Source organism: Marmota marmota, unplaced genomic scaffold, assembly GCF_001458135.2.
Source record: "Marmota marmota marmota unplaced genomic scaffold, marMar, whole genome shotgun sequence".
NCBI lineage: Eukaryota > Metazoa > Chordata > Mammalia > Rodentia > Sciuridae > Marmota > Marmota marmota.
This window is the reverse complement of record NW_026000185.1, coordinates 789,677-801,964: the sequence shown is the minus strand read 5'-3', so window position 1 is coordinate 801,964 and position 12,288 is coordinate 789,677. Positions and strand designations below refer to the sequence as shown.

Here is a 12,288-nt window from a genome sequence, read left to right as displayed (position 1 = left end):
GGGGGGGGGGTGGCCCTGCTGGGCTTTGTTTCCTCTACTGTAAATGCACTTCACAGCCCAGGGCCCTGGACACGCTGCCCTCCTCCTGGGAGACAGGGCTGAGGTCTGAAGCTGCGCGGGACACACAACTCAGATGTGGGGGAGACCTCACGTGATCTCCCCGCCCAGGACAGGGGACTTAGCCCAGGGCCGCTCTGCCACTCAGCTACATCCCAGCCCTTTTTAGTTTTTACTTTGAAACAGGTTCTCACAGTTGTGCAGACTGGCCTCAAACTTGCCATCCTCCTGCCTCAGGCTCCTGAGTTGCTGGGATCACCGCTGAGCACCACCACGCCCAGCCTCAACATCAGCTTTACAAGGGAAAAGCCCAGCTCTCCCCCAGGTTCAACACACTGCAACCCAGGGCCCACATCCGGCCTGTTTTTGGTAAATAGTTTTATTGGTCAGCAAAAAGGAAAATATTCACCTATAAAATGATGAAATTAGGCTCTGCCTGATCCAAGTCAACCCAAATGAAGTAACTATCCCCCCACACACTCCCTCCAGACCCCAAAACCCACCTTTAAAAGCTGTAGTGTGGGAGTTGCCTGAGGGGCAAAACCCAGGGGTTGTGCTAGAACTCAGGACACCTCATCTCTGGGGGCAGAAGAGGCAGGTCGTGACCAGGAAGGGGCCTGGGGACCTCTGGGTGCTGGAGATGCATGGGTGACTCAGGCATCAGTGCCCTTAGGTATGCTACCCCTTGATTTTTAAAAGTTTCCTGTTTAAAGCCACTAACCAAAGACAGATCTTTGCAAGTCACTCTAAAAATCATCCATGTGCTAGGAACCAGCAGCTCCTCAGCATTCATTCAAATGAGTCCAAAACTATGCCCACACAAAGAGCAACGTCCGCAGTTTACAGCGGCTTTATCCATAATCGCCCAAACTCCGAGGCCCCTAAGAAGCCCTTAGACAGAGAAACGGAGCGACGGACAGACGTGGGATGTGGGACATCAGAGTTGTCAACTCGAGGCCCCCAGGAACCGTGCGCTCACGGCTAAGCAAGAGAAGCCATTCTGAAGGCCGTGTGCAGCGGGATCCCAACTCTCCCCACGTCTTGGGGACAGCAAAAAGACCAGTGGTCACCAAGGATTCTGAGGGGTGGGGAGAGGGAAAAGAGGTGGAACACGGGGGGTTTAGGAGGCCGATGTGCCCGCCTGTCGAATCCCAAGTGACGCACAACCCAAGGAGGGACCCTCACGGGAACCGTGGACTCCGGCTCATCAATGGCCATAGGTCATCAGTTGGAGCGCGTGTCCCCAGCTCATGCAAGACGCGACTAGCAGGGGCAGCGGTGGGGTGGGAGGGGCTCATGGGAACTGTGCTTTCCGCTCCGTTTTTCTGTAAACTGCTCTTAAAAATAGAACTAATGATTACAGTAAGGTGAGGGGCACAGGTGGGGTGGACGCCGTGTCTACACAGAGTGGACCGGGTCGGGGCACGTCAGCATTTATTCCAATGAACTGAAACCTTGGGGAAAGCCCCAGGAACGTTCATGCGGAGGCTCGGACACCGTCTTCCAGCAGCTTCTACAGCACATTTGATCTGGGGCTGGGTCATCCTGATTTCAGCAGCGATGACCTCACAGATAGCGCTTAGAGTTGTCCTTTATTTTTTAATCACTTGGAAAACTGCACTCTGGATTTTCTCCATCTTGAACTCCTCACTCTGTTTTCAGTTCCGTCCCCTCGAGGCCCTCGGGAGCACTCTGCCGTTCAGTGTGGCACGAGTCTCAGGGACACATGCGTCATCGTCCCTTCCAGTCTACTCTGCTGGTAAGAGCGGCGGCTGAGAGGCGGGTAGGATCTGGAATGATGGAGAAGCAGGGGCAGGGGACGGAATGGGGTGAGAGGCGTCCACCCCCTGATAATGACCCAGCCTGGGCACTGGAACATCAGGCTCTGTTCTCTGTACTTTTATGTAAATTTGAACTATAAAAATAAAAATAAGAAGAGAAAGAATCAGAAGTGGCCTTGGCTTTGCCTTGAGGCAAGGAGCAGACCAAGCCCCCGGGGGGGTAGGGGCAGGTATTCTGGTGCCTCGGTGGCCCATAAGTGGTGGAAAACAAAAAATTCAGACCTAAAAATCCCCAATTGAGCAACTGGTCATTACAACGAGATAAATGAGGAAAATTACCTTTCTTCTGGGCTCACAGTTCCTCTGCAAAAAGGAAAGAGAGAGAGAGAAAAGACCCCCCCCCCATGGGGCACAAATACCCACCCTCCCGTCCTGGGCAGCTGGTGCGGTGAGGTTCCTGAGGTGGGTCCAGTGCCCGCTCCACTGCTGCTGGCCTCAGCCCCACACAGGGTAGGAAGCTCTTTACGCCTCGGGTCACCCCTCTGTGAAATGGGAGGGTGACATTTGCCACCTATGTCTGTCTGACCCTCTTGGGAGATAAAATACCCAGGCCATGCCCAACCCGCGGTCACGTGCGGTCACATGTGGTGTGGCCGAGGCCACTCGACTCGATGTTGGACTCAGTTGTGAAGGTTTTTGAGAAGGGAAGGCAGAGACGGCAGGTGATGCCCTTCCTGGAAGTCTTTTCTTAGACCCATGTTTCCCCGCTGTTAAAAATGGGCCCCGGCTGCTATTTATTTCTTGGGCGCAGACGCCCACTCACGCTCAGGTGCTTTCTCTGCTGAGGGCGGTGCTGCAAGGAGGGGGACCCAGTCACCTGGCGGGTCTGCTTCTCCTTCCGCCGCCCAGCCGTGCCCTGCTCCCTGCCTGTGCCCACAAGGGCGGGTTCCGGGCTGTCAGGACGTCCAGGAGGAGCCGAGGGCTGTGTGCTGTTTCTGTTCAAAGGTCACACAGCAGAGGTCTGTGTGTGGAAGTGACTGAAAGAGCAGACTTCCCTCTGGTGGCCACAGTTTTCCCCTCGTTTCTGTTCTTTATTTCTTTTTAAAGAGACATCCCGACGGCCGGGGCAGGTCTGCTCGGCATCAGAATGCCCAGGGTCAGCTCAGCCGGCTCTGGGGGCTCAGCCCAGGCTGGGCCCCGAGGGTGGGTCCCCGCCTCCAGCGCAGGCTGCAGAAGAGGCGGCATTGTGGGTCCCCCCGGGCACAGCCCAGGTCGGGGCTTCCAGGCACTCCCTGACCCCGCTGGACCTCTGAACCTGTCTATTAGCCACAGCTCAGAGTTTTCCAAAGACACGGGCCCAAAGAACCAAAGACAGGCGTGGAGAATGGCTGACAGGGACAGCAGAAGAGACGTGCAGGGAGGTGGGTCACCACAGCAGCTTCTTTCTCAGTCTCTCTGTGGCTCTGTCCCTTGTGCGCCTGGGTGGAGTCCAGCTGGCATGCTGCGAGCAGCCTCGCCGAGAGGCCCATCTGGCCGGAACTGAGGCCTCCAGCCAACCGCGGAGCCTTTGGATGATGCCATCTTGGAATAGCTCCCCCCAACCCAGCGGAGCCTTTGGATGACGGCAGAGCCCCTAACTGCGACCCCCTGAGACCCGAGCCACAGCCCCCAGCTAAGCTGCTTCAATTCCCGACCTTGAGGCCCCAAGTGAGAGGACAGCGCTGGTCACCTGCAGCGGCTCAGGGGCCCGCCCGTCACCCAGCATTAGCTCTGTGGACACTCACGTGGAAGGGCTGGGACCCTGTATGTGCACGCTGTGTTTGTTGGGTGGTTTGGACAGGCAGAGTGCTCAGGGCAAGGGGAGGAGACCCTGGGGGCAGCTGCCGTCCCCCACCTCTTTAAAACAGGGGACTCAGGAAAGAGAACAGAGCAGAGGGCCCAGGACTGACCTTCAGAAGCCTGCAGCGGGGGTCAGCAGCAGCGAGGCCCTAAGGGCAGGCGGCACCTCAGGGAGGTAGAAGCTGGTCCTTGCTCCCACCTCCTCTGAGTGGGGGTGATTTTTTAGTTTTCTGTACTGCAAACAGGAAGCAGAATTCACCCACTCATGTGCCTTTTCACCTGAAGCATTATTAGATTCTTCCAGAATCTGGCAGGTTCTGAAGACACCAAATATCAACTTGGGTCCTGGTCCTGGGAGCTCCCGTTTCCCCGTCTGCAAGATGGAGACATCCTGTCCTTCCTCACACTTCAGTATTCTGGAGTCGGGGGGCACCTGCTCAGGGGTGCAAATAGTTAGCATGGAGTTTGTCCCCACGCCCCCACCTCCCAAGAGCCATCACCGAGCCGCACACCGGAGGATGCTCGAGGTCTTGGGCACAAGGCCATTGTTGGTGGAAAACTGAGTGAAGTCATCGGCGCACATTCAGTCCCTGCCACAACCTGTCCTGTGGGAGTCCCCTAAACCGGCTTCCGTGTCCTCCTAGAACAGCCTGTGACATTTTAAAAGTATTCCTGCTTTCTAGAATAAAAGGATGCTCCAGATCCAGAGGAACAGGTTGAAACATCCGCTCCACGAGGGCAGAGACCCCGCCGCCTGCTGCGCTGTGTCCCCTTCGCGGTCGGTGCCTGGCACACAGAGGGCATGAAATTTTTGCTGATTTAATGGAAATAAATGAATTGAGAAGAGAAGGCAGCAGCGGTTCTGAAGAGGGTGTGGCCGGGATGCCCTGCAGCGCCTGGAGGTGCTCCTGCTGTCACCTGGGGAGTGTCTACTGGCGCTACTGGACGAGGGCCAGGATGGTGCTAAATGTGCTACAGTGCGAGGAACCGTCCCCAGTGAGGGGTGACCCAGGCCTAACTGCCAGCTGAACCCTGGAATAAAGGGGTGAGTGGGTTAGCTAGTCCAGGTCCACGCAGTCGAGCTGCTATCCAAACAAGCACCCAGGAATCAGCCAATGTCCCCTCCTTGTCCCCAAGGGCGTTCCGGATTATGTGGGTCACAATTTAGCAGAAACTGCCCTTCAGTGATTGCCAGCAGAGCTTATGCAATTCAATTCATGTGAATAAGGAATAGAAATAAGAGGAAGTGGAGCTGTTGTAGATGGAAGAGTTAATTTCAGAATTTGTGATGTTGTGCTCGGATCAAAGAGAACTGAAATCTGTCTAGTTCCCTGATTCTGTGGGTTATTTTCCTTGGTAATCATGAACCTTCCTTAAAATCAAACAGCTCTTGGTGGGAACTGCTTATGTGTCATGTCTTTATATTTTAAAATAACTTTGGAGAGCCAGGGACAACATTCCCCAAAGGCACAGGGGACAGGGGTCTTTAGAGTCCTCAGTGAGCAAACAGAGCTCCTGAATCACAACAAAAAAACAGAGTTGTCATTCTGCTCAGCGTGTTGGAGCATGCCGTGTGTGCTCACTGGAGAGTGCTTGGCCGCGTGTGCTCACTGGAGAGGCGCTTGGCCGCGTGTGCTCACTGGAGAGGCGCTTGTGTTGTTTTTTTGTGTGTGTGTGGGTGGGTACCAGGGACTGAACTCAGGGGCACTCAACCTCTGAGCCACATCCCAGCCCTATTTTGTATTTTATTTAGAGACAGGGTCTCCCTGAGTAGCTTAGCCCTCACCATTGTTGAGGCTGGCTTTGAACTCGCGATCCTCCTGCCTCAGCCTCATGAGCCTCTGGGGTTACAGGCGTGTGCCACTGCGCCCAGCCACTTGTGTTGATTTCTGAGAATGACCAGCCACCAAGATGTCACCTGCCCCGTCTCCTTCCTTGCCCTCCCGCCAGCCTCTCTAGACTCAATGTCACACATAGAGGTGTTAAGAACACAACTTATCCACATCCAAATCCCAGACACAGAGAGGATCATTCCCACCCAGGGTCGATTTTGTCATCAGAGACGTTGACCGTATCTGGAGATGCGCTGATTTCCATCACTGGGGGATGGGTACTTCTGAAATCCGGTGGGCAGAGGCCAAGGACGCTGCTAAACGTGCTGCCCAGTCTGCGCCCATGATAAAGAGGCATCTGCCCCCGCCCCGGGTCAACAGTGACAAGGCTGGGAAGCTGCTCGAGAGCAGGGGCACTTCTACACTCCTCATCTGCCCAGGAGAATCGGAAGTCCTCCCCAGGGGACGCGAAAGATGGAAGCCCCGTGTCTCCTGTCCCCAGAGCAAAGCTCATCCCCCAAAAGCAGAAAGAACCCAACTCATCTAGTGTGAGTGGACAGACAGGGCCTGCGACCACAGGGAGGTCACTTCACCAGAGAAGGAACGAGATGCTGCTGAACACCCCGATCCTGGGGTGCAGGGTGCTAGGTGACACATGTCCTACAGTTCTGTCAATGTCACTGGGCGAGGGGTGACCCAGAAGCTGGACGGCGTGACTTCTGGGTGGGCCTCTGAGGATGTTTCCAGAAGAGACTGGAGTCTGAATGACAGACTGAGAAAACCACATCCTGTCCCCCAGTGTAGGGGGTCCCTGAACACGCCTTGGCACTCGGGCTGGGGCTCCCGGCTCTCAGGCCTTCAGGCTTGGGGTGGGACCAGCAGCAGCTTCCCCGGCCTCCGGCTTGTGAAAGACCATGGCCTCCTCAGCCCCATACGCTCCTAAGCAGACCTCTCAGGATCAGTCTCTGTGTGTACATAAGCATACATCACAGGTAGCACATGTTAGTATAATAACTTAGATACATAACTATTGTGTAGTTAGTATGTGATGACAAAATGATACATAATAACACATAATATGTGATAAATTGATAATAATTAGATATATAATTATAATAATAATGATAAATGATATATAATTGTATGTACTATGTTAGTATACTAATTGTACTAATGTCATTTTTACATATTATTTTAATCATAATGTATGACTGGAATAAACAGAATTTTCTGGTTGGTTCTCTTTCTCTGGAAAACCCTAACTAATACAGATTTCATTTGTATAAAATATCCAAAACAGGCACATTCACAGGGACAGAAAGTGCAACGGTGGTTTCCAGGGCGTAGGGCAGGGGAAATGGGAAGTTTCTGCTCAACGGGTAAAGGATTTCCATCTGGAGTGATGAAGAAAATCCCAGAACTAGGTGGTGGTGACCGTTGCCCGATCTTGAGTGTGACAAATAGCACACTGATCTGCAGACTAACGAGAGTGGATCTGTGATGTGTGATGTGTTTCAGGCAGACACACACACGGACATGTCACCAAAACAGACAGCAAGGGACAGGATAGATAAACGGCCACAGCCCACCTGAACCTCGCGTCATCGAAGGCTGCGCCCCGAGAGTGACCTCTGGAATGCGGGAAGTGGTTGCCATCACCTGTCTGATGAGCGTTGATGACTGGAATGTATCAAGAACTCAACAGCCAGGAATGAAATACCTCAGTCAAAGACGGGCCACAGACTTGGGCGGACATTTCCCCAAAGACAGTCCACAAAGGAGCACCAGATACGGAGAGGGCCACCCAGCTGCACGTCCCCAGCCACAGGGAAATGCCATCTCAACCACAGCGAGTCGCCACACACCCACCAGGATGGCGACCACCCAAACCCAGAAGATACGTGTCAGCAGGATGTGGGGGGACCGGGAGGCTGTTCACTGCTAGGACAACTGCCCTGGGTCCCTCAAAGAATTAAAACTGGAAGTGTCACACACACACCCCCCCCCCCCCCCCCCCCCCCCCCCCCCCCCCCCCCCCCCCCCCCCCCCCCCCCCCCCCCCCCCCCCCCCCCCCCCCCCCCCCCCCCCCCCCCCCCCCCCCCCCCCCCCCCCCCCCCCCCCCCCCCCCCCCCCCCCCCCCCCCCCCCCCCCCCCCCCCCCCCCCCCCCCCCCCCCCCCCCCCCCCCCCCCCCCCCCCCCCCCCCCCCCCCCCCCCCCCCCCCCCCCCCCCCCCCCCCCCCCCCCCCCCCCCCCCCCCCCCCCCCCCCCCCCCCCCCCCCCCCCCCCCCCCCCCCCCCCCCCCCCCCCCCCCCCCCCCCCCCCCCCCCCCCCCCCCCCCCCCCCCCCCCCCCCCCCCCCCCCCCCCCCCCCCCCCCCCCCCCCCCCCCCCCCCCCCCCCCCCCCCCCCCCCCCCCCCCCCCCCCCCCCCCCCCCCCCCCCCCCCCCCCCCCCCCCCCCCCCCCCCCCCCCCCCCCCCCCCCCCCCCCCCCCCCCCCCCCCCCCCCCCCCCCCCCCCCCCCCCCCCCCCCCCCCCCCCCCCCCCCCCCCCCCCCCCCCCCCCCCCCCCCCCCCCCCCCCCCCCCCCCCCCCCCCCCCCCCCCCCCCCCCCCCCCCCCCCCCCCCCCCCCCCCCCCCCCCCCCCCCCCCCCCCCCCCCCCCCCCCCCCCCCCCCCCCCCCCCCCCCCCCCCCCCCCCCCCCCCCCCCCCCCCCCCCCCCCCCCCCCCCCCCCCCCCCCCCCCCCCCCCCCCCCCCCCCCCCCCCCCCCCCCCCCCCCCCCCCCCCCCCCCCCCCCCCCCCCCCCCCCCCCCCCCCCCCCCCCCCCCCCCCCCCCCCCCCCCCCCCCCCCCCCCCCCCCCCCCCCCCCCCCCCCCCCCCCCCCCCCCCCCCCCCCCCCCCCCCCCCCCNCCCCCCCCCCGACCCCCCCGGGCAGTCTCACTGCTGGGTCTCTGAATCACTAACAAAGCGCACCGCATGCGCACAAAGGGACCTGAGTCAGCCGTCAGAGGAAGGAAACTCCCACAGGTGCTACAACACGGCTCAAGGGCTGTGAGAGGGATCCCACTTTCCTGAGGTGACTGCAGTCATCAAAGTCAGAGGCAGCAGGAACGGTGGCCAGGGTGGGGAGGGAAAGGGAGGGTTGTTTAATAGGCGCAGAGGTTCAGTTTTACAAGATGACAACATTGCAACGATACCTAACACCACCAACTGCACAACGCAAAGGAATCGAGACGGTAAATTTGTCGTTTTAAAAATCACGATAAAAAGTAAAAACAAAACAAAAGAAATAAAATTCCCTCTGGGGGAAACACTCGGAGCAGGGCTGGTGTGTCCTCTGCCTGCCCAGCTGTGCTGCAGAATCACATCCTCCTCGGACCCAGGGACCCCCCAGCACAGCACGGCACCTCCCTGACGCAGACCCCGGAGGAGGAGGCAGGGAGCACCTCTCTGTCTCCAGGCTCAGCCCGGCACCTGCTCACCTCACCAGATCAACTCCACAGCAACCACGTGGTGAGGTCGGGGGGTACAAACAGGTCAAGGCCAGGCAACGGGACCTGTCCCAAATCACAAAGCCCGAAGCTGGTGAGGGAAGGCGTGCACTAGACTCCTGGGCTGGGCTGAGAACTTCCTTCCACCACCTGCCTCCAAAGTCAACAGGAATCGAAAGTTCAACAGGGATTTGCAACAGCGGTTCTCACTCTGGACTAGGGGGGCTTAACTTTCTTGTATTTTGCTATTCCAATTAAAGTTTGATCCTTTTTCCAAAATGACACACATAAAAAATTAGATAATAGTGTTCAAAGGGTTTCAAATGGTTTGCTACTATCTGGCTGCTTGTTTTCAGGATCTCCTCATCTAAGAACCAACTGCGGAGCTCTTTTTAAATGTATGTCCCCTGGGAGTCTGGTTGTCAGTCCAGGGCCACCCCCAGGGATGCGCTGGGACACAGAGGACTCTGGGTTGGAGGCGCCCAGACACACAGATTGTGGGCTGCTGCCTCCCAGATCTCTGACTGAGGACTCCTCCGGCTCCTGTCCCCTCCGCCAGCTGCCCACTGAGCCTGGCCACTAGAGTGTTCCACCACAACCTAACAGAAGGACCACTCTGGGGTCCACACCTTTGTCTCCTCCGGGTCACCGGATCAGAAGCTCGAGTGTCACCCTGACCAGGGCAGGCTGATTCTCCCTCCGGGCCTCTTCTGTCCACCACCCCTACCGGAGCCCTGGCCCAAGCTCCCAGCCTGTCCTCCATCCTGCGGGCCTGCCCACATCCCTGCCCTGCCCACAGCCGTCTTGATGGCGGAGCTGGAGAACCACACCGTCCGACACGCAGCCTCGTGTGGCCGTTCACATTTCAATTAACTAAAGGGAAATAAAATCAAGTGTTCTGCCCCTTGGTCACACGAGGCCGTTTTAATGCTCAATGCCACAGGCATGGAGTGGCCCCATACCAGAGAGTGCAAATAGAGCACATGTCCATCCTGCCAGAAGTTCTAGTGAACAGAGACGTCCTAGAACTTGTCTTGTCAGCCCTTAGGGGTCTGGACCCGGCCACTAGCCAGCGCCTCTGGTCTGGAGCCACAGGGAACCACCCTTACCACCCCAAACTCACGGTCTCACCTCCAGGCCTCTGCACGGACAGCCACCTTCCCTGACCCCTTAAGGGCCCCCATGCTTCAGGTCCCAGCTCAGCTGTCACCGCCCCCTCCAGCAGGATAACGGCCCCAGCTTCTGCTCATCAAGCGGTTAAAGCTCCGAGTTGCGAGTTGCGGCAGCCTGGGTGCTTACCCCCCGCCCCACACCGTGGCTTTTAAGTGGAGGCGCTTCCCAGAGGACACTTGGGGGTCTGCAGAATTTACTGGATGCTCCTGGATCTGGTGAGTAGAGGCCAGGGATGGAACCATGCCCAGGGACGCTAAAACGTCCTGCAATGCCCGGGACGATTCCCACGACAGAGAAGGATCTGGCCCCAAATGACAGGTATGTTGAGGTCAAGCAACCCTGCCCCGAACTTACAGCTCCGTAAGGCAGGACCCTCGTCTCCAGCCACCAACCCAGTCAGGCCCACGGGAGATTCTCACCGAAAACTGAACACGTGAGCTTAGCTATCCGGTAAGTTTCTTTACCAGAATTCTAGCTCTCTTACTGGGCCATTCTTCAAATCACTGGTCGTCACAGTCAGATGAGTAACACCCCCCCCCCCCCCCGAGTAAGTAGGTCCTAATCTCTGGAACGTAGCCTTATATGGCAAAAGGGACTGTGGGCCTATTTATTTAGGGATCTTGAGAGGATCCTAGATTGGCCTGGTGGGCTTCAAAGCCACCAGTAATCTCCTTTTTGGAGAGAGGTACAGAGAGACCATAGGCACACACAGAGGAGTAGGTCAGGTAAAGGTGGCCCCACAAATGCCCACAGCCACCAAGAGCTGGAAAAGGCAAGGAGTAGGTTCCCCCCCCGCCCCCCGGCCCAGTGCCTCCGAAGCGGTCGGACGGACCCTGCCGACACGTTGGTTTCAGCCCAGAAAACCTGCGCGTGGACCTCTGGCCTCGAGAGCTACAAGAGGACCGACTTCTGATGTTTTAAGCCAACTTGTTTGGGAGAATGTGTTAGTTACTATAGGAAACTGATGGAGTCTATTCTATTCTGGGGTTATTGGATCTAAATCAGAGAACTGAATGTTAAAAAAAAAAAGATTTTGAAAGGAATGGTATTGGGCATAGAGGTGTAGCTCAGTGGTAGAGCACCCTCCTGGCATGCGTAGGGCCCTGGGTTCAATGCCCAGTGCTCCAAAAATTAAATAATAATAAAGATGATGATGAAGAAGAATGGCATTGGGATACCAGGGCCCCTGCCTCTAGGCTGTGAATATTTCTAGATGCAGCAGGTGCTTGGCTGTGCGCAGCCATGTTCATGGGGCATTTCCCTGGTCCTACTGCCTGGGACAGGCGGGTGTGACCTAACCCAGGCCAAGTCTGTCTGGCCAGAGCTGAGCAGGGACTGGAAGAAAAGTCAAGCCCTCCTGCTGGTACAGCCTCCTGCCCCCCGCCCCCCTCCACTGCCCCCTCCACTGCCTGGTGGCCCCGGTGCTGTCTCCCTGACCTTCTGCCACAGCCTCGGGCCTTTGCCCTCTCCTCCCTTCTCTTCCTCCAGAGTCCCCAACGCTGACTGCTCCTCTTCATCCAGGTCTCAGCTCAAAGGCCACCTCCTCAGAACTTGCCCTGTGGCTCTCCTTCCCGACCCTCTCACATCCTATAATTACCTCGTTAATCTCTTTGTCAGACTGACCGTTCCATGTCAGCACACACCTGTCCCACACTGCAGGCTCCGGGGGTCAGGGATGGTCTCATCTGTCCACAGTCTGTCCCCTGGCCCACAGTAGGTTCAGGGATATTTGGAATGGATGGAGGGATGGTGGTAGATGGATGGACGGGCGGATGGATGAATCTGCGGCTTTGGCGCCTGCGTGCCCAGAGCCCAGTCCCAACATACCTGATCTTGGCTTTCCTAAAGGCCAACTCCTCTTCATTGCCAAAGTCCAGGGACACGTCCTCGGTATCATCTACCAGGGTCTGGGGACATCAGGGCAGATGGAGGGCAGGCCCCACTAACCACCACCGGTTCCGCACCCCGGGGCTGGTCTCTGCGCGCCTCTTTGGTTCCCCAGCGATTCCTTGGAGACCTGAGGCCTCCTGCTGCCTCCTGCTCACGGGCCCAGCGCAGCCTTAGGCGCTGGGGTTGGTGCCTCCCCGCTCCTCCCGGCCTCCGCCTGCGCTCCCGCCGCC

General features: G+C 58.2%; 1 protein-coding gene and 1 long non-coding RNA gene across 4 annotated transcripts in view; both read right to left on the bottom strand.

The window, feature by feature from the left end:
* The window catches only part of Tvp23a (trans-golgi network vesicle protein 23 homolog A), a 35,937-nt gene that overhangs the window by 6,459 nt on the left and 17,190 nt on the right, over positions 1–12,288 (bottom strand). Inside the window, exons 2-4 of the mRNA XM_048790049.1 lie at positions 11,996–12,075; positions 7,099–7,172; positions 6,796–6,989 (exon numbers count right to left, since the gene is read on the bottom strand). Coding sequence (XP_048646006.1) covers positions 6,796–6,989; positions 7,099–7,172; positions 11,996–12,075 — 348 coding nt within the window. The remainder of the gene's footprint in view (positions 1–6,795; positions 6,990–7,098; positions 7,173–11,995; positions 12,076–12,288) is intronic.
* On the bottom strand, positions 8,628–11,989 carry LOC125612296. 3 transcript variants are annotated; one of them, XR_007342592.1, is made up of 4 exons: positions 11,606–11,989; positions 10,295–10,380; positions 9,625–9,868; positions 8,628–9,145 (listed from the first exon to the last, which is right to left on the bottom strand). It is a non-coding gene; the product is annotated as an uncharacterized LOC125612296 (long non-coding RNA). The 3 variants fall into 3 exon arrangements; XR_007342590.1 differs by having other exon boundaries at positions 8,628–9,868; XR_007342591.1 differs by lacking the exon at positions 10,295–10,380 and having other exon boundaries at positions 8,628–9,868.